We start from the raw sequence: 21654 nt of genomic DNA, 5'->3' as shown, positions 1-21654 counted from the left end.
CTGAGAGGGCCGCTAGCCCAACACCTGGGAGGTCTCGCGAGATCTCGGAGACGGTGGGAGGGATTTTCGAAGCTCCACACGGTCTCCACGTTTTTCGAAGTTAAGTCTGTTCACAATTGTATTTTGTCGAAACTGTATTTATCTTTCGGTGTGTGAAGTTATTGTGTGCAACTTTGGTTGTTTCTCGGTGTTTATCTTTCATAAATTGATCGTCTGTTTGCCGTGTCGCGAGCAAGGCCTTTGCCGCGTCGCGAACGATTTGAAATCGAAGTTAAGTGATTGTTCCCATTTGTATTTTCGTTAAAACTGTATTTATTTATGGTGTTGTACGTATATTATGTCCCGACGAAGATTTTTCGGTGCAAATCTTTCATACCTGTATTGAAAATCGTGTTAATTCGTGTCGTGTCTTGAGGCCTTGTACAGTGTGCACTGTACAACCTTGAGGCTTTGTTTTTCTCTCAGCGGTCCGTCGTTTGTGATCCAATAACTTTCGTTCTCTGTATTCCCAGTCTTTTCACCCATAGCCTACTTCCTTGTGTAAATCTCAACTCAAAAAAAAAAAAAAAAAAAAAACAAAAAAAACATTTCCTTCTCTGTTCTCGTTCGTTTATTCATTCTTATTCGTTTGTTCGTTCTTCGACCACGTGTTTCTCCCCCATTTCCCCAGATAGTTTTCACTCATTAACCTTCAACGTTTACACTTTCCCCTCAAGTTATGTATTCCGTCATATTTTATAACACCTTTTTCTTCTTCTTCTTTAAAAGGCTGCTTTAGACTTGCTCACCAAATCAATTCATCCCCAAAAAAATATCCATCTCCTATAATGCCTTTTTTCTACATTCCCTAAACTCTCCTGCACTCCATCCTCCATCCAGCGTCCTTAAACGTATTTTTAACTCGAAGGTCACAAGAAACTCATTTTGCAATAAATGTTCGTTTCCCATAAATCGTACACTTTCAAAAATCCAATCTCACCCCTCCCCTCCAAATCTTCCCCATAACCCCTCCCCTCCAAATCTTCCCCATCACCCCTCCCCTCCAAATCTTCCCCATCACCCATCCCTTTCAAATCTCCCCCCTTGCCCCCTCCCTCCTAAACTACCCCCTCACCCCTCCCCGCCAAGAAGCCCCCTCGCCCCTCCCCTCCTAGACTCCTGCCTCACCCCTCCCCTCCAAATCTCCCCCATATCCCATCCCTTTCAAATCCCTCCCCTTGTCCCTTCCTTCCCAAACTCCCCCCTCACCTCTCCCCTTCAAATCTCCCCACCCTCATTGCTTCTCAATTTCCCCCCTCTCACTCCCCCTCCTCAAAGCGTCCTCCCTGCTTCTTCCCCCTTCAAACTCTCACCTCCATCTCCCCCAACCTTCTGCCTCGCTCTTCCCCCTCCTCAAATAACACCTCATTGTGGCTCACCCAATCACCATCAAACCTTTTGTCCGCCCCATCCTTCCCTTTCTCCGAACTATTCTGAAATCTCTGACACACCTTCAACAGCTCTCCCTACCTCTTTCACCTCTTCCACATCTTACCCTACCCCTCCTCCCCCCTGTTCTGTATCTGATGCTCCCCCTTCCTCTTCATTAACGGTATGGACCTCAAACATCCGGGGCCTTCGTTCAAACTTAACTGATCTCTCCATACAGGTTGCTTCTGTCAAACCAGACGTGATCTGCTTAACAGAAACTTTCCTCCTTTATGATGTCTCTGATTCCATAGTATCTCTCCCGGGCTACTCCCTCCTCCGGTATAATAGACCTGAGCCTCGTCCTGGAGGCGGGGTTGCTATCTTTATCAAAAACTCTCTTCCTCACTCGCCCTGCACTGCACTCTCTCCACCTCACCCCCAGGAATACCTCTGGCTATGGCTTCCCCTTCACTCCCACCTCTTGTTCATATGTGTGTTGTACCGTCCACCAAACAGTGATGACTCCATCTACATCTTGCTGTCTGATGATATGGACCAACTTCTATCTACTCATCCCAACTCTCTCTTCCTCATATGTGGTGATTTCAACTGTCATCATGCCAGTTGGCTGGGTGTGGGTACCTCTCTCACCAGCCATGGCTCCTCAGCAAAGGACTTCTGCGACTCACTGGGACTGACACAATCTGTCAATTTCCCGACCCGGATCTCAGTCAACGGAACATCTTCTCTTCTGGACTTGGTTATGACTAACTTCCCTGAAAATGTCTGCTGCTCTTCTTCTGCTCCGATCGGATCATCTGATCATGTCCTTGTTAAAGTGGACATCTCTCTGACCATCCTCAGGGAGCCTGCTCAGCGTCGGCGAGTCTGGCATTTCACTCAGGCCAACTGGCACGGTCTTCAAGCAGCCATAAATCATCTGGACTGGTCTCCCATCTCTACCACCTCTGACATCAACTCATCCTGGGAATTCTTCCAAAGTAAATTGCTCTCTCTCATGCACAGATTTATCCCATCTCGTCTTCAGTTGTCATACCCTTCCTCCCGTCCATGGTACACGGAATCTTGTGGTGAGGCTGTTGCCCAGAAACAACTTGCCTTCGTCTCCTGGAAAGCAAATCCAACGGAAGGAAATCTCATTTCCTTTCACAAAGCCCGAAACAAGTGTGTGTCCACCCTCAGGAGAGCCAGGAAACAATATCTCTCCGTTCTCAAGACCGAACTCTCTTATCTGTCTCCCTCTTCCAAATGCTGGTGGCGTCTGGTCAAATCCGTTTCTGGTGTTTGTTCCCCCTCCATCCCCTCCCTTACCTCAAACGGCTACACAGCTGACTCCGCACGTGAAAAAGCTGAATGCCTCAACTCTGTGTTTGCCTCTAAATCTTGTGTCCCAAACCCATCCCTCTCTGTACCCACCATACCCAGTCGTACCCTGCTGCTCCTGGACTCCGTGTCCTTTCCTCCTGACAAGGTGGAAAAGTTTCTGTCAACCCTCGACTCTGATTCTGCAACTGGACCCGACGGCATCAGCCCACGGGTCCTAAAATCCTGCTCTGCTGCTCTATCTCACCCTCTCTCTGTTCTCTTCACCCTCTCTTTTGCTCAAGGTCAACTGCCATCTGCTTGGAAATCAGCCAACATCACCGCTTTGCACAAAAAAGGTGCAAAAACAGATCCTAGCAACTACAGACCAATCAGCCTTCTCCCAATTATCAGCAAAGTCATGGAATCCATCATTGCTTCGGATATGAAATCTTTCCTCTTCTCCAATGGCTTGATCTCTGATCATCAATTTGGTTTCAGACCAGGTCACTCTACTCTGGACATGCTGCTTCTGCTGTCTCAACAATGGATGGAGGTCCTCAATGCCAAACAGGAAATTAGAGCTGTCTCCCTCGACATATCATGTGCCTTCGACACGGTCTGGCACCCCGCTCTGCTCACCAAACTCTCCTCCTTTGGTATCCATGGAAATCTCCACGCATGGCTGGCGGACTTCCTCTCTAGTCGTCGTCAACGTGTGGCCCTGAATGGGTTTCTCTCATCTCCTCTTCCTGTTCAGGCTGGAGTTCCCCAAGGCAGTGTTCTGGGCCCCGTGCTTTTTCTGGTCTTCATCAATGATCTCTCTGACTCTCTCGAAAATCCTCTCTATCTCTTTGCTGATGACTCCACTCTCTGCCGCTCCATTCCTCTTCCCTCAGATCGGCAGTCTGCTGCCTCCTCACTCTCTGAAGACCTGGACAAAATCACAGACTGGTCAAACAAGTGGAACATGTCTTTCAATCCTGACAAATCTCACACTCTTACTTTGTCTCTCTGAAAAGATCGACTGGACAACCCTCCCATCTACTTTCTCAACAATCCTCTCCAAGAAGTTCTGTCGCTCAAGATTTTGGGTCTCACTATCTGCCATGATCTTTCTTGGGAAAACCACATTTCCAAGCTGGCCTCCAAAGCCAGTCGCCGACTGGGCATCCTCCGTCGTGCGAAGTCCTTCCTCGGCACACCTGAGCTCCTCACCACATACAAGGCTTTCATCCGCAGCTCAATGGAATACTGTTCTCCCCTATGGGCCGGTGCTCCTGCCTCACACCTAGCTTGGCTTCACGCTGTTGAAACCAAAGCTTTCAGAATTAATGGAATCTCCCGCGATGAAGCTATCTCTGAGGGCCTTTCACTCACTCACCGCAGGCAGGTAGGTGGTCTTTCTGTCTTCTACCAACTCCTCTCCGGCCTTGCACCCCCAGCTCTCTCTGTGCTCTGTCCCCCAAATATTCCTACAGGTCGCACAAGATCTGCCAGCAACCCTCTGATGGTTAAACTGCCGAAATCTCGGCTCTCTGCTCACCTTCACTCTTGCATTCCTCTTTTCTCCCGCCTCTGGAACAAACTCCCTCACTCCCTTCAATCCCACTCCTCCCTCCAGGTCTTTAAAACAGCTGTTCACCACCATCTCTTATCTTCCCCCATCCAAAACCTTGATCTTTTCTACCCCCGCTAATTCACCCCAGATCCACCTTGTTTGAAATTCCAACTTCTTTCCTGGAAGTCCTGGCAGTGTCCATATGTTTTATACCTCTCCCACCGCCCCCTTCCCATGCCCCCCCCCCCCCCCCCAAAGCCCTCGCCCTCTCTCAGATCTCTCCATGTCTCCATGTCTCTCGGTCCCTGCTCTCAAATGTTGTTTGTGTCCTTCCCCCTCTCTCCCCATCTTGTCTACCGCTCCCGATGTTATATGTGTCGGTTTGTCTTTCTGTGTGATTAATGTTCGCTCTTTCACGAGCCTCGATCTTGTATACAAAAAAAAAAAAAAAAAAAAAAAAAAAAAGACAAAACAAATGTCATAATCAATGTTCCTTGTGAAATTGGTACCAAGGTCGATATACTTTGAATGAAGTACGGTCACTGTAATGACGTTTGAACTTTGACCTTGAGTCAAGGTCACTAAAGGTCAATAGAAAAAAATGGCGACATCATTTTCCCGATTAGTAGGACTCAGTAGAATACATTTATAGTGGTTGCCCAAAATTAACATGAACTGCACACGACCTTGAAATTGAGTACATAGCTCCCCCCCCCCCCCCCCCCCTCCTGCCCCCCACTACATCAGCAGTTTCGGATAAGCTGAAAGTGTTTTCGGACTGATGGACGGACAGACGACACGCTATCCCATAAGCTCCTTGGTACTACATTCCAGGTGAGCTAAAAATACTCCAACTAGGCACTGCAGCTCCCTCCTCTCCGCCATGATCCCGTCATGGCACGGCACCGCCCTCTGCCCCTGCCCTCCACCGTCATCCGGTAACGCCCCTTTCTCCTCAGCTGTCAACCGTCATCCGGCACTCGTAATGTGTCTTTTTTCTCACCAGGCGGTCATTCTCTGTGCCCAAAAGGAAAATTATATAACTTATGCTTTTTTTTCGCTTCTTCCAAAGAGACAGAATTAGCATATTATACAATCAGACAGGATCGATTTAACCTTAAAAGAGTGTTCGGATGTCATGGCCTCATGGCGGGAATTAAAATAATCAAAGAAAGCTGCAAAGTTTATCCAATTGGGAGAGCAGTAAGTGAAACAGAGAAAAATAGTGATGGTCGGGAGACAAATCTTAAGCCAGATGACATCAAAGATTGGAGATTCGAGGTCCACAAAACGTACAGCAGGCGTGTTGATGTTAGAGGAGACACACACTCCTCATTTGAAGCGGAATCGTGAGTGAAGGTTGTTGTTTGAAATGTTAAAGAAGGAAACATGAACATCATGTGACAATTGGGTTTCTCAGAGAAGCAATATACAGGGAGAGGTACTTGCCAGATGATGTTCAACAGAGGAAAGATTCGAAGAAAGACCACGATTGTTGGTGAATTGAATTGAAAAAGAGTCACGTGGATTCAACAGGAAAGGGTCTTAGGAGGTACCAGACAGGATTTGAACCCAGGATAAACAGCGAAGAGACGAGTGTTTGTACATTTTGTCCATCCCATGAAAAGATATGGAAAGGGAATGTTTTTCTTTGCAATCTAACGGAACAGGAAAGAAGAAATTTATCAATACGTGCGCAAAGGATTCCCGGTGTGTACCCCAGTTTAGAATAGGTACACCGTATCCCTGGGTGTCGTAAGAGGCGACTAAAAGGGTTGGCGTCAGGAAGGGCATCCGGCCATAAAACATTGCCTCAAAAAGGGAACCATGACAATTACAATTACATATGGGTAGGGTACAGCCCGAAGTACCACGTGGGGGACCTCACTCCCTCTCGTCATAACTCAAGGTGGGGAACCCGATCGAAGCAAGGGTGGAAATAACTTCATTTATGACGACATAACGTCTGGTGCCCCACGTGGAGATCGGTTTCTGAGGTTTGTAACATGGAATGTAGGGACAATGACAGGAAGATCAGGAGACATAGTTGAAGTATTGGTCAGAAGAAGAGTGGACATATGTTGTGCGCAGGAGACGAGATGGAAGGGAAGTGGTGTGAGAATGGTGAAGGGTAGGTAGGGACAGAAATACAGGTTTGTGTGGCAAGTGTGCCCGGAATGCGTGCATGGTGTTGTGTTTTCTGAGGAGTTTGTAGACAGTGTGGTGAGTGTGACCAGTGAGTGAAATAGGCCATGGGCCAGGTAGGGTCCATGTGCACCCCCCCCTGACCCCCCCCCCCCCCCACAACCCTCTGACACCGTGTTTTTCTAGACCATTGGGGTCCCCTGAAGTGGAAATCAACTGGTAACAGTTAATAAACCAGGACTCACTGTCCATTTGGGACCCATATTTCATGGTACCCCCAAAACACCGATTTTGTAATCGATGTTGCGCCATATTCAACGCTCTTATTTATTACAGTGTCTGTGATGGTTAACACTGCTCCATAGCACTCATTTATGTATCAAAAGAAAGCTGATCATCTACTTATCATAATAAAATATCTATATGACAGATTTAAGGGCAACTTGGTTGGAATAACTGGGGTTGCATAGCGGTACCCCATTTTTTCCGAGCGTAATGTGGAATCGACCAAAACATTTCAGCTTATATGTAAAATACGAGTTCAGAATGCCCGATATGCAAGGAGAAATATTTTTCTATCATTGTACATTATCTCAGCTTTCATTTGATACCATAAACTATCCCTTAGCCCCAAAACCCTTTTTGATACAGCATGTCAAAGATACTACCAGTTCGTGGAAAAAATGTCGTCTGACGATACAATTGTCATACTAACCGCTTCTGTTGCAAACTTGACCAGCACCGATACGTATTATGTTATTTTAATATATTGTTGATCGGTGGGTCATTTCAGTTCTTTTCTTAAGCATATTGATGAAAATTGCATGCTGTGACAGATCATCCAATGTTTGTATTCTGCATAGGCCTATATGGAGATCATGAGGTTGTATACACATTTTTGTTATTTAAGTGTCTCTTGTAGTGAAGCTAAAGCTGAAGCCATCGGTCAACAAGCACGTGATGACTTCATTGAGATCCGTCTGAAAACTGGCCAAGATTTATTTGAACCCGTGAAACGACTCAACCTCAAAACTTTGAGTGACATGAACAAAAGCTCGAAGACAAAGACAACCAATAACAAAGTCATCCAGTTCAAGCAGCAGGCAAACGTTGCCTTTCAGCTATTCATCAAGTCTCAGAAAGAAGGGCTACAGCTTGATCTAAAGGAACTGATTACTTACCCGTTAACCCCTGTCCCATACAGCTTGGCCACTGCAGATGGATACCTCGCAAAGATGGACAAGGCAAAAGGATTCCAGTACCTGACCAAAGACTGCACTGAAGTTGATGTACCACAGGCAGGTCAAACACTGACTGTGTGTGACGGAAATGCGACCTTCTACTACCTGAAAGACATTCCTAATAACTTCAGCCAGATCTGTTCCAAGGTATTTGACATCATCGGCAAGACAGGAGATGTCATATTCAGCACAGATCAATACCTACCCGGATCTGTGAAGTCAATGGAGAGGCGACGCCGTGGCTGTGGAGAAAAGCTTATACTGAAAGGTGAAGCTACCAAGAAACCACATGATTGGAAATGGTTTCTGTCCAATGGTGAAAACAAAATCCAGTTCATCAGATTGCTGCTCAGACTCTGGAGCAGCGACCAGTATGCCTCACGGCTGCACAGAAGAATTGTAATCTTTATATGTGAAGGGAAGGGACATATGCTCACATCTGCTGATGACCAGAAAACAGATGCCTAAGAGTTGCCTCTGCTGGAATCGTCACAGGAAGAAACAGACTCACGCATAATACTGTTGCGAATATGGAATTTGGCCTCCATATCCGCTTGTAAATATTCCCCTATTTTCTCCAATACTCCCCAACTTTCCCCAATCCCCCATTCCCTAGTCCCATTGCATGTAAATAACAATCAGTAGAGCCGACCTTCCCCTTATTCCCCCATTAAATGTCGTGCCCAGGTCCACCGCACCACACGTAGACAACTTTCGGACATCTTCCTAGTTATTCTTAGTCTATGTCAGTTAAGGCCTCGTCTCCATTAATTATGACTCTTCGTTGCACCAGAATGTGATTATATGGCATCAGTAGTGAGTTTAGGACCTTTCCCATACCTCCTTCCATCTTCTTCCCCAACAATTACAACAACAACAGAGGAGATGGCGGCGGAGCGGGGGAGGATGCGTCCTCACACCGGCTCGATTAGCGCCATTGACCACGCGCTCCACGGGGTTACCACGAAGGGGCTCCTTGTCAGCTCCTCGTCAAGGGCGGAGCCTGGTAAACCCCCCCGCACGCACCCAATGAGAAGCAACGTGCCGATTCCATCTGGGGCGGCGCTAACGAGCCGAGGGCGTGTCACTCCCCGCCGGATATACGCGGCCCCGCACCGGATGTGACGACAGATGCGCCCCGAGCTGGAGAAAGAAGGACCTGCGAGCGCTGAGAGAGAAAGGCCCGCCTGTGAAAGAACGTCCCCTCCGAGCGCTGTGAAACCTCCCGCATCTCTGGACCGGACCGGGTCGATTCTAACCTTTGAGCACAGGTGCACCTGGAGCCATCGCTACCCGCCTGTCCTTTCCATCAACCCCCGTGTGAGTCAGCCGTTGTCCCGTTTGCCTGTCGTCTGTTGGGGAATAATATAAGATTGTGTCTAAGTGCTTGTCTTTCTATGTTGTACCTCTCGCCCCTGTAATCTGACCTTCCGTAACGAATATAATCTCCTCCGGAGGTCTTGAGAACCGTATCCCTGGTGTCGTCATTTTATAACCCAGCCGGGTGTCTTCTTTTTCTTATTGAGCCAGCGTGGCGCGGCTTCGTCAACGTCGAGTATAATCGGTAACTTGTGCAGACGTGGTCATACCAAAACCGCTCGGTAAACTAACATCTAAGCCACGTCTGTGGAGAAAAGCTTATACTGAAAGGTGAAGCTACCAAGAAACCACATGATTGGAAATGGTTTCTGTCCAATGGTGAAAACAAAATCCAGTTCATCAGATTGCTGCTCAGACTCTGGAGCAGCGACCAGTATGCCTCACGGCTGCACAGAAGAATTGTAATCTTTATATGTGAAGGGAAGGGACATATGCTCACATCTGCTGATGACCAGAAAACAGATGCCTAAGAGTTGCCTCTGCTGGAATCGTCACAGGAAGAAACAGACTCACGCATAATACTATATGTCAATTACGCTTGAAGCAGAAACTACGAGTTCGTTCAAGTGAAGAACCCAGATTCGGATGTCTTCTTCATCTTACTGCACTATGCTGCATCCATGGAAGACATAACGATACTGTTCGACACTGGCACAGAAACTAAGCAGAGGCTGTTCAACGTCAGCAAGATGGCAGCAGACTTCGGCCAAGAGAAATGTACAGCTCTTATGGCTCTCCACGCGTACAGTGGCTGTGACAGCACAAGTGCTTTCCGAGGGATTGGCAAAATCAAGCCTGTCAAAACTCTGCTGCGCCGCCCGAAATACATCCCTGAACTCAAGAAGCTTGGAGATACGTGGCATATACCAGGAGAGCTGAATGATGAACTGAACAGCTTCACATGTACCGTGTATGGTAGAGCATCAAAGGTGTCAAGTGTTGACGATCTGAGACTCATCCGCATAAATGAGTTATGTGCCAAGGAGAAACGTCTTCTTCCTTCAGGCAATGTTGACATGGCCAATATTCCACCATGTAAGAGGAGCCTTACACAGCATATTCAGAGGGTCAATCATCAAGTAGGAATTTGGAAGAGAGCGCATGTTCCTAAACCAAGGATTCCCAAGCCAAGCCAAGGTCATGGCTGGGAAGAAGAGAATGACAACCTGGTTCCTGTCTGGTATGAAGGAGATCTACTCCCACGAGAGCTGGCTGACATAGCTGAAGTCGCACCTGATGATACTGACAGTGACGATGACTCAGCTGACAATACATTTGATGACATGGAGCATGTACTGGAGAGTGATGTTGATGACAGTGACAGTGATTATGATGAGTAATGTCTCTTTGGTCGAATGTGTGGGGACATTCATGCAACAAGGCACAGCCCGACTTGGCTTATTTCATATAAACTTGACATGTGTCAAATTCTGTTCGTCACAGTATTAATAAAAGTTTATATCACCATGATGATGACAAGAATCCAATTCGATTGTTTGTGTTAGTTGAATATTAAATACAGTTATTACAACTATTACTTTGCAGGACTGGTGGATATAAACTGAGTATTAATATTGTTAGGATATTTGGGGCTCTTTGTATAACTAGGGGAATAAATTTGTGCTTTATAGGGCAAATAAAATAGTTTAGAGGGAAATTTTCAAACTTACATTAAAATTTGGAAGTTTTCTACATTTATGAATACTAGGGCATGCCCGTACTATATATAAGCTAGGACGTGCCCGTACGTGGGTGCCCGTTCCTTGCCAAAAAAAAAAAAAAAAAAAAATGTGTAGGTGTGTGTGTGTAAACATCCTAGGGCGTGCCCGTACGTGGGTGCAAAAAAACATGCGTGCAAACAACAACAACAAAAAAAAACTTTGAAACCACGTGGCAGTAACGACCACAGAACCCCCCCCTCTATTTACATGAATAGTTTGGTCCATTCGCAACGACCACAGAACCCCCCCCCCCCCCTCTATTTACATGCAATGGTTTGGTCCATTCGCAACGCCAAAGCGAACGGCGAACGGCTAAATCGCCATAGCTCGGTAAGTACTTGTCCGATTAATTTCAAACCTTGAAAAGGCACATCCTCGGGTCCCCAGCAATATACCTGGCAAGTTTCAAGTATATCGGACCGGTAGTTGTCGAGAAACAGCGGTCACAGACAAACATACACACATACAAACACACATACAAACACACATACACACATACACACAGAGATTAATGGAATTATAGATAGATGACAATACTGTTCTCGGTGGGTTCAAATGGGTAACCTAAAACTGTGCAGAGGAAAATAAAACCTTTGTTATAATTAAGCTGCTTGGACTTCCTTATGTCTTGGGAGGCATGGTGAACAGGGGTATGTGATTATGAATGAAATTTGTACGTTTAAATAGCGCTTCTTCGATGGTTGAGAAAATAACCTAAATACCGGTACCAGACGACCATTTTTCCGAAAGGTTGATGATGGTGAGAATGATCATTTGACACTTAAATGGACATGTGGGAAGGAGTATAGACGGTTTTGAGGGAGTTCATGAGGGTTACGGATATGGTGTGAGGAATGGAAAAGGTGAAAGGATTTTGGAGTTTGCTGATGGAGCTGATTTGTTGATTTGTAATACTCAGTTCCAGAAAGAGGATAATAAGCGTGTTACATACACGTCAGGTCGATCGACGACAACCGTTGACAACCTGATGGTGCGTAGGCGAGATAAGGGGAACTTCCGGGACACAAAGGTGATCCCGGGGGAGGAAGCTGTTTCACAGCACCACTTGGTTGTCTGCGACATGAGTGAAAAGTGCGAGGAGAGCTCGGCGGGTGAAGTACCAACCGAGAATGAAGTTGTGGAGGTTGAAAGAGGTGACGGTGAGGGGGACATTAAAAGAGAGGCTGAGTATGGTAGAGGCTGTTGTGGTTGGGCATGAAAGTGGTTGGATGTCAATGAAAGAAAGTCTGTTGGGAGCCATTGGTGAGGTATGTGGATGGACAAAAGGAGCACCGAGGCACTCGGAAGCAGGGTGGTGGAATTTTGAAGTTGGAAAGAGGATTGACAAGAAGAGGAAGAAGTTCAATGACTGGCAGAAGGCAAAGGGTGCAGGGGCAGAAGAGGGCAGAGCATGAAAGTTATAAGGCAGTCAAGAAGGCTGCAAAGAAAGAGGAGGAAAAGGTGCAAGAGGCAAAAAGGAAAATGTTCGGAGAACGCTTGGATTCAGAAGAGGGTCAGAGAGCAGTATTCAGGATTGCAAAGCAGATAGCGAAAAAGAGGTGTGATGTGATGGGGGTGAGTTGCTTGAAGGATGAAGTGGGACAAATCGTTGTGGACACAGATGGAATTAAAGCAAGATGGAAGAGATATATGGAAATGCTGTTGAATGCAGAGAATGAATGGGATGGCAACATAGAGAGTAACCCAGTTTTAGGACAGGCAGAGAAGATAACTGAGAAGGAAATTGAGGAAGCGATAAAAGCAATGAAGAGTAGAAAAGCTGGAGGGCTGACGGGAGTTGTGGGAGATATGTTGAAAGCAGCGGGAAATTGGGGTGTGAAGAGAATGACAGAGATCTGCAATCTGGTGGTGAAAGAAGGCCACATTCCAGTGGATTGGGAACTGAGTACCCTCATCCCTCCAGACAAGGGGAAGGTGACCCTCTGGACTGTGGCTCGTATAGAGCAATAAAGTTATTAGAGCATGGAATTAATGTATTGGAAAGGGTGATTGAGAAGAGGATAAGGAAGAAAGTGAAGATCGATGAAATGCAGTTTGGATTTATACCAGGAAGAGGAACGACAGACGCAATATTTATTGAAAGGCAGATGCAGGAGAAGTACATGGAGAAGAGGAAGAAGTTGTTTCTTGGGTTTGTTGATCTGAAGAAAGCATTCCATGGGGTTCCACGTGAAGTAGTGACATGGGCATTGAGGAAGTGAAGAGTGGAGGATTGGTTGATCAGAGTAGTGATGGCAATGTACGAGAGAGCGTGCACAACTGTAAGGATGAAGGACGGGAACAGTGGTGAGTTTGAGGTGAAGGTGGGAGTGCATCAGAGGTCGGTACTAAGTCCACCACTATTTGTAGCTGTGACGGAGGTTCTGGCTCGGAAGGTAAAGGACGGTTTACCGTGGGAGTTGTTATATGCAGATGTTTTGGTGTTGATTGCGGAGAGTATGGATGGACTGAAGGAGAAGATGAACAAGTTGAAGGAATGTATGGAGGCGAAAGGTCGAAGGTGAATATCGGAAAGACGAAGGTGATGGCAAGTGGTAAAGCATGTGGTGAGGTGGAAATAACTGGGAGGTGGCTGTGTGCTGTGTGCAAGAAGGGTGTCGGAGTGAACTCCATTCAATGTACAATGTGCGCTGAGTGGGTTCATCAAAAATGTAGTGGTCTGAGAGGGTCATTAACCAGTGTGGCAGCTACATTCAAGTGTAAGGTGTGCATAGAGGGAGCTGCAGATGGAGGAAATGTTGAGTTGGATCTTGGAGACGGCGTGAAGCTGGAAGGTGTGAAAACATTTTGCTACCTCGGAGACATGCTGAATGGAGAAGGTGGATCAGACTCGGCAACGGTTGCTCGAGTGAGATGTGCATGGAAGAAGTTTCGGGAACTGAGTGGCGTGCTGATGATGAGGGGAGTGTCGTTGAAGCTGAAGGGAAAGGTGTATGCTGCATGTGTGAGAAGTGTTATGATTTATGGGAGCGAGACATGGGTAATGAACGTAGAGCAGCAACGAAGGTTGGAAAGGGTGGAAATGCGAATGGTTCAGTGGATGTGCGGAGTATCGTTGAGAGAGAGGAAGACAAATGATGAATTGCGAAAGATGATGGGAATAGAGCCTGTGATTGATGCTGTGAAGAGGAACAGGTTGAGATGGTTTGGTCATGTGTTGAGGAAGGATGAAAGTGACTGGTTGAGAAGAGTGATGGAAGTGAATGTAGAAGGAAGTAGAGGACGGGGAAGACCGAGAAAGACTTGGCTAAAGTTGGTGGAAGAAGAAATGCGGGCAAGGGGGTTAACAAGGAGAGATGCAGAAAATAGGGCAAAATGGAGAAGATTGTCATGGGGACCGCAAGGCTAACCCCCACTCTCGTAGGGAAAATGGCCTTTAAAATGCATGTTGTTGTTTGTTGTATGGAGAGTTCTTTAGAATGAGCCATGTCTCAATTTTTTCTATTCAGCACTTTCGTAGATATAGAGGTGCAATTTTTTTTGGTTTTTCCAAGATGGCGGCCGAACCACGTGACCGATGACGTCATCATATTTTTTTCTCCACCAGTTTATGCCGACATGGCGCTCAATAAATTTCATCTTGATTGGATGACGTTTTGTACTTGTCGAATTATGACGTCATAATGGAGGCACCTATGACATCATTAACATATTTTATTCCCCATGGAGAGTTCTTTACAATGAGCCGTGTCTCAATTTTTTCTATTCAGCGCTTTCAGAGATATTGAGGTGCAAAGTATTTCGGTTTTTCCAAGATGGCGGGTTGTACAAGCTATCGCACTCAGGTTGAGACAGCTCCTGCACGTCTTGGATATCTGGAATGACAAGGCCCTGTAGATTTTCCTCGGACGGTACTCTCACTTCCTGACTGAAGAAATCTGCCAAGAATTCCCCATCATCCTTGTGGTAGCTTGCCTAGCGTGGGAGTGTCAGGAACTGGGCAGTACTGATGAGCTTCAGTGCACACTTAAACTCAAGAGGTGATGGCACTGGCTTCCTCAACCGTACAACGGAGAACAAGTTCTCAAGGCAGTCCTGGGTCAGTCTAGAAGTAAGTAGGAATTTATGCCCCGCGTCTAGCAATTCTTCTGCCATTTGTAGGACTGAAGTTGTAGTCAAGATGACACCCGTCTGTATTGGCTTCCATTCACCTTTTTTTCCGATCGCCATTCCTTTGAAAACCTTCACCACATTCTCAATAAAAGAGACTGCTTCCTGGTACTTGGCTAGGTTCAGTTTGCTTAGGGCCAGAACTGGGTGTCGACTCGTCATGACTTCAAACCAATGGTTAATCGTCTCGATGAACCATGCTGTTGTGAGGTTTTCCCGTTTCCTCTCTTCCTTCTTCACTAAATATGTTAGCGCACAGCTCACATCATGACTTAACACATTTGTTGCGTTAGAAACTTTCATCTTCTCAAAATGGGAAGGAGAAAGTGCAGCCTTGGAGAGTTTGGGTGCCAATTTGAAGTCCAGCTCTTCTTGAAATTCTGCAAGATCATGAAGCGGTCCCACATTCACGATAGCAGACGCAAGATCGTGGTGTGCAACAGTGTCCTTGGACATGGTGAAGTCTTGACCATTCACAAGAGCAGCCTTGATGTTTTTGAAGATGTGTGGCGTATCGGCGAGAAAGTACAACCATTTCTCAGGAGATTGCGGGTGAGGGATCTTGTTCACGGTTCTACAATGCTTTCCACAGATTATCCCGAAGGTTTTCCACATAACACGATTTGAGCTTCCCATGTCACTAGTGACTGCTTGAACATGGAGACTGATGTCTGCTGCACGTGAGATGATTTCAAGTATGATGCTCTTGTAGACTGTGCCATCCGTGGATCCGCTCGTAAAGTGGTACGCCACAGTCTGCTTACACCGAGCGGTTATGCCTCCGAGCATGAACACCAATGCATGATCTGCATTTCCAGTATGATGAGGCAGTGTAACATCACCAAATAGACTTCCACTTCCAGCATCATATTCAACTTTGGTCTTGAGAGACATCTCATCCAAGGTCAGACAGCACAGCCGTTCTTCTTCTCGCATCCCCTTAACCTTCAACTATAAGTAGTCAAAAACTTGGTCAAGAACGTGAGGCTGGAAGGGGATGTTTTCCACCCTTCTTTGCAGAGTCCTCTCAGATGGCAATGGGTATCGCTGCTGCAGGAGAAATTTATAGCCTGTTGAACCACAAGCAAACCGGATCTGCAGGGCCTTCTTCACAGTTCTTGATGTCCAATGCACTCCATGCATGCTCTTTCTGCTCATGGATTCCAACTGATCCTTCCCAAAGACATGTGCAACCCTTGCTTCCTGTTTCGCTTTTGCCTTCCTGATTGCCCTACACTGCTTCCTGGTTCTTCGAAGTTCAGCTTTCAACTTTTTGATCCTGCCTTGCATCTTCAATCGCGGTCTGCTCTCTGTATCAGAAGACACGACTGGAACAGCTTCCATTTCTGCAGCACTATCTTCAGCTATAATGGTATAGGAAAGAATACATAGAGAAAAGAAAAGAAAATTTCTATTTCTATTTTCGCTCATTATTAAATACTGATTTTTTTATTGATTATTTGTGCGTGTGTGTGTGTGTGTGTGTGTGTGTGTGTGTGTGTGTGTGTGTGTGTGTGTGTGTGTGTGTGTGGGGGGGGGGGGGGGGGTACAAAAATGACGCAACTGATTTACAATTGCTGCAAATTAGAAATGATTTACAGTTTGTACCACTAAAAATAATCCTATTATGCAAATGGTGTCATGACTTAATTATTTGGCTAATAATGTGTCATGATGATGATGTTAATAATGAGATGTCAAAAGGCCAACTTACAATAATTTGAAAATATATCAAGTTCTATCACATTCAAAGTGCTGTATTAAACAAATGCGGAGTGAACTTACATGTATTTGAAGGTGATGTGCTTTCCTGATGAGTATCAGTAGAGTATGTGTGGTCAATCAGGGCAGGTGTCTTGGATGCCTTCGCCACCAGAGGTTGGTTGGCAGATTGACGCTTCCGAGGAGATTTCCTGGGTCGGGGCGGTTTGCGGTGGGTGAAGACTGTGGGTACAGCCAGACGTTTCAATTTCCTTTTGCCATCAGTTCTTCCACTCTCAAATTGGTTCTCCTCGAAATGAACCTGCGAATTACAAATAGGAACACGTTGGATAGTGGTGCAATGTGATATTTTTTTCATGCTAAACTAGATGCCGTGCATGCCAAAGGGGGAAAATATCAGGAGGCATGACTTCGAACCAACATTGTTGCTAGAGCTGTAGATCTAGATCTACTAACTTGAAAATTAAAAAAAAAATCTACACACACACACGGTCACACAATTCTGCCAATTCCAGTGTTCTCATGAAAGATTTCATGTTCCTACAACAGTTAGTCTAATCCTAGACACAGACCATCCATGGCATGTGTTGTTCTTGGAAAAAAAGCAGTTCAACTTCAACAAAATACTAAATAGGGTCTAACTTATATACGATGCGTTTTCACGGTATACCATGTGCGTAGTCCTGAAAAGGACTGTTGGGTTATTCTTTCGGAATAGCTCTGAAAAGAGCTGCTCAGAGAGCGAGTTGAGAAAAGTGTGAGAATATAGAGGGAGGATCTAACTCGGAAGAGGTTATATCACAGATTTAAAATCTATTGGTGTGGGTGTAGACTGCCAGATCTCAGGATACTAAACAGGTCGACCACCCCATAGAAGCATAGAAGGCAGCCTATCTAAATTCTGACTGTAGAATGGTCGGGACTGGCTTTTACCTTCTGGAGGTGGGGGAAAGGAGAGGGGAGGGGAGGGGAGGGGAGGGGGAAAGGAGAGGAGAGGGGAGGGGAGGAGGAAAGGAGAGGAGAGGGGAGGGGAGGAGGAAAGGAGAGGGGAGGGAGATAGGGGGGGAATGGGGAGGAGGAGGGGGGGGGCGGAATGGGAGGAAGGGGCAATGGGGAGAGGGGGAAAGAGGAGGAGGGGGGGAATGGGTGGTTGGAAGGGGCCATGGCAAGGAGAGGGGGTAGGGGGATGGGGGGGAGAGGAGGTAGGGGGATGGGGGGAGAGGGGGAAGGGAGAGAAGGGGGTATGGGGGAGAGGAGGAAAGGGGGGGAAGGAGGAGAAAAGGTAAAAGGGAGGGCAGGGGTTAAAGGGGGGGGAAGGGAGGAGCGAAGGGGGGATAGGGGGAGGGGAAAGGGCGGCAGGGGGAGGGAGAGGAAGAGGAGGAGGATGGAAGGAGGAGGAGCTCGATGGAGCAGCGAGCGAGCACTTTATGTGTGTGTGTGTGTGTGTGTGTGTGTGTGTGTGTGTGTGTGTGTGTGTGTGTGTGTGTGTGTGTGTGTGTACGTGTACGCATATGGGACCATTACCACCATCACACTGACCTGGCAGAGAACTGACGAAGAAGTTACTTTCCATCCAACACGACTGACTCTGTTCTCCCAGATTTTCCGCCTTTTAGCATCTGATGGAAATCTATACATCTTGAATCCCTTCTCCGTTCTATTTGTGCACCCACAGGCGCCACAACCTGTCATTTTGTCGTAAAATCGATGTAAAACACGAACGAGAACGCTGCGTACAGCGGGAACGTTAAAACGCTGACCGATATGCGTCCGATCCTGATCCTGTCCGCGATGGACTCAAAATGGCTCCACGCAATCACGTGACTACATTTTTCCGGACCCTCTATGTTGCAACTCTGTATATAAAGGGACTGACTCTAAGTTGCCCGAGCCCCCCACGCCGTATTGTTGCAATTCCAAAATTACGTACTGAATACGAAACTTTTTCGATCACACAACGTCACAAGAGCCAGAAACAAACGTGTCGATCAAATAATCCGTTTCATCACACAAATAAGTTCGATTGATACAAAAGAGATACATTAAAAGAAACGTCTTAGAACAAAGTTAAAGTAAAAGATTTTTTTCTCATCCCGGAATCAACGAGAGGTTTTTTTTGGTTTTGTTTTTACCGTGAAGAAAACACGTGCGTAACTCAGAGTCTCCAGTCTCCGGAAGAACGTCTCCACATTACGCAATGACGTCAGTCTTCAAGCTCGCCAAGATAACATTAATTTTGGAGCGGAATGACGTCATTTCCTCGTGTGTTTTCGACGATGCGTTTGTCGATGGAAAAAAAATACGGCACAATACATCTACCATTATAGGCGTAACTACAATAAACACTATGTTATCTGTCGTCATACAAAGTTACGAACCTTTGGGATGACGTGACGCCGCTGTGCTTGGTCTGGAGCACGTGTTACAGAAATCGACGAGGTGACGTATACATCGCACGCGTTGACGTCACGCTCAAATGCCGCTGTGATGATGGCGGCGCTGGGTCGCTGGGTACTGTTGGGGTGAGTGTGCTCGCTCTTGGTCACCGTGTTTGAGGTCGATTTCTGACTCAAAGCACCTTTTCCCTCCGTGTGCGAGAACTCAAAGGGATTTAGCAGGAAATTTATATCGGAAGGTGAAGCCGCGGTCATTTTTAAGGATCTTTGGCCTTCAATCTCCGTATGTGGCCTATCGTTATTTGCTGTTCAAAAGATAGTAACGTTGCTATTGCTTGGTGTTTGGTGACTGGAGTTTAAACACCTTTGTAACGTTCCATTTGGAGCACCTCCGTTAACGAGAGCTCCCGCTCGTCATGTATCTTCGACCTGAGGAGATTGTCCGCCTGAGAGAAAACGTTAGGTTAGGAGGCTAAGTTAGGTCACGTGTTGCACGTTTGTGCTTATCCGGTGAACGTCCGGCCTTGGTTTGGCCTTTCATTCGTTACAGTAGCGTCTTCCTTCCTTCCTTCCTTCCTTCCTTCCTCCCTCCCTCCCTGTGGACTGTTCTGGGTGGAGTTTCTTTTCTTTAGCCTATCTTATCTATCACATCCTTGATTTATTTATTTAATTCCATCTTCCCCCATCCAAAACCTTGATCTTTTCTACCCCCGTTAATTCACCCCAGATCCACTTTTTTGAAATTCCGACTTCTTTCCTGGAAGTGGAAGTCCCAGCAATGTCCATGTGTTTTATACCTCTTCCCTCCCCCCACCCCCTTACCATGCCTCCTTCCCCACCCACCCCCCTTTCCCGTGTCGCCTCCCCCACCCCCCCTTTCCCGTGCCTCCTCCCCCACCCCCCCCTTTCGCGTGCCTCCTCTCCCCCCTTTCGCGTGCCTCCTCTCCCCCCTTTCCCGTTCCTCCTCTCGCCCCACCCCCCTTTCCCGTGCCTCTTCCCCCCCCCTTTCCCATGCCTCCTCCCCCTCCCCTTTCCCATGCCTCCTCTCCTCCCCCCCTTTCCCATGCCTCCTCTCCCCCCCCCCCTTTCCCATGCCTCATCTCCCCCCCCCCTTTCCCATGCCTCATCTCCCCCCTCCCCCCTTCCCTTGCCTCCTCTTCCTCCCTCCCCTTTCCGGTGCCTCCTCTCGCCCCACCCCCTTTCCCGTTCCTCCTCCCCCAACCCCCCTTTCCCGTGCCTCCTCCCCCAACCCCCCCTTTCCTGTGCCTCCTCTCCCTCCCCCCCTTTCCCATGCCTCCTCCCCACCCCCCTTTCCCATGCCTCCTCCCCACCCCCCTTTCCCATCCCTCCTCCCCACCCCCATTTCCCATGCCCCTCCCCCACCCCCATTTCCCATGCCCCCTCCCCCACCCCCCTTTCCCGTGCCCCCTCCCCCACCCCCCTTTCCCGTGCCTCCACCCCCAACCCCTTTCCCGTGCCTCCTCCCCCACCCCCTTTCCCGTGCCTCCTCCCCCACCCCCCCTTTCCCGTGCCTCCTCCCCCACCCCCCTTTCCCATGCCCCCTCCCCCACCCCCCTTTCCCGTGCCCCCTCCCCCACCCCCCTTTCCCGTGCCTCCACCCCCACCCCTTTCCCGTGCCTCCTCCCCCACCCCCTTTCCCGTGCCTCCTCCCCCACCCCCCCTTTCCCGTGCCTCCTCCCCCACCCCCCTTTCCCGTGCCTCCTCTCCCTCCCCCCCTTTCCCATGCCTCCTCCCCACCCCCCTTTCCCATGCCTCCTCCCCACCCCCCTTTCCCATCCCTCCTCCCCACCCCCATTTCCCATGCCCCCTCCCCCACCCCCCTTTCCCGTGCCTCCACCCCAACCCCTTTCCCGTGCCTCCTCCCCCACCCCCTTTCCCGTGCCTCCTCCCCCACCCCCCCTTTTCCTGTGCCTCCTCCCCCACCCCCCTTTCCTGTGCCTCCTCCCCCACCCCCCCCCTTTCCCGTGCCTCCTCCCCCACCCCCCTTTCCCGTGCCTCCTCTCCCTCCCCCCCCGCCTTTCCCGTGCCTCCTCTCCCCCCCCCTCCCCCCCCCGCCTTTCCCGTGCCTCCTCTCCCTCCCCCCCCTTTCCCGTGCCTCCTCTCTCCCCCCCCTCTTTCCCGTGCCTCCCCCCCCCCCAAACCCTCTCCCTCCCACAGATCTCCCAATGTCCCTGCTCTCAAAAGTTGTACTTGTGTGCTTCCCTCTCTCTCCCCATCTTGTCTCCCGCTCCCTTTATCTTGTGTTTTATGTCATTTTGTCTTTTTGTGATTAATCCCTCGATCTCTGACACGAGCCTCGATATTGTATCCAAAAAAAACAAACAAAAAAACATTCGCACATTGTGCTGTGGTACTGCACATCATTTTTCTTTAACATTGCTGCAGTTTTTTAATTTTGGGTGTCAATGTTTATTTACTGATTTTATGATTATGGTAAGCAGATAAGGTAAACGAGGTTAATGTTCCTTGGCACTCTTATCTGCTTCTCGATGGGCCTTAAACCCTGTTCAAAAAAATAAATAATTATTACACCGGTCCATCTGATCACAAGAAATTCCTTAACTCTGAAGAATTATTTTCATCTTGAAGATTGGGCATCGGAG

At 47.9% G+C, this 21654-nt stretch overlaps 2 protein-coding genes across 14 annotated transcripts in view; one reads left to right on the top strand and one right to left on the bottom strand.

Moving 5' to 3' along the window:
- The window catches only part of LOC137431180 (protein arginine N-methyltransferase 3), a 241875-nt gene extending 223045 nt beyond the window's left edge, over positions 1-18830 (bottom strand). For 3 of the 6 annotated variants that reach the window (XM_078781617.1, XM_078781620.1, XM_078781618.1), the window contains exon 1: positions 16698-16822. Coding sequence is in view for 2 of the 6 variants with exons in the window: in XM_078781621.1 (XP_078637747.1) it covers positions 16698-16935; positions 18174-18326 (391 nt within the window). In the remaining 4 variants the exon portion in view is untranslated. Of the gene's footprint in view, positions 1-16697; positions 16936-18173; positions 18436-18766 lie in introns of those variants that run through there. The other 3 variants (XM_078781619.1, XM_078781621.1, XM_078781622.1) reach the window with 3 other exon arrangements.
- A 188-nt stretch (positions 18831-19018) lies between these two features.
- The window catches only part of CSDE1 (cold shock domain containing E1), a 63690-nt gene continuing 61054 nt past the window's right edge, over positions 19019-21654 (top strand). For all 8 annotated transcript variants that reach the window (XM_078781612.1, XM_078781608.1, XM_078781611.1 and 5 more), the window contains exon 1: positions 19019-19156. The gene's annotated coding sequence lies outside the window, so the exon portion shown is untranslated. The remainder of the gene's footprint in view (positions 19157-21654) is intronic.

Source organism: Myxine glutinosa, chromosome 7, assembly GCF_964187855.1.
Source record: "Myxine glutinosa chromosome 7, kmMyxGlut1.1, whole genome shotgun sequence".
In the NCBI taxonomy this organism is placed as follows: Eukaryota; Metazoa; Chordata; class Myxini; order Myxiniformes; family Myxinidae; genus Myxine; species Myxine glutinosa.
Note: the sequence above shows the minus strand (reverse complement) of the source record. Positions and strands in the feature narration are given on the sequence as shown.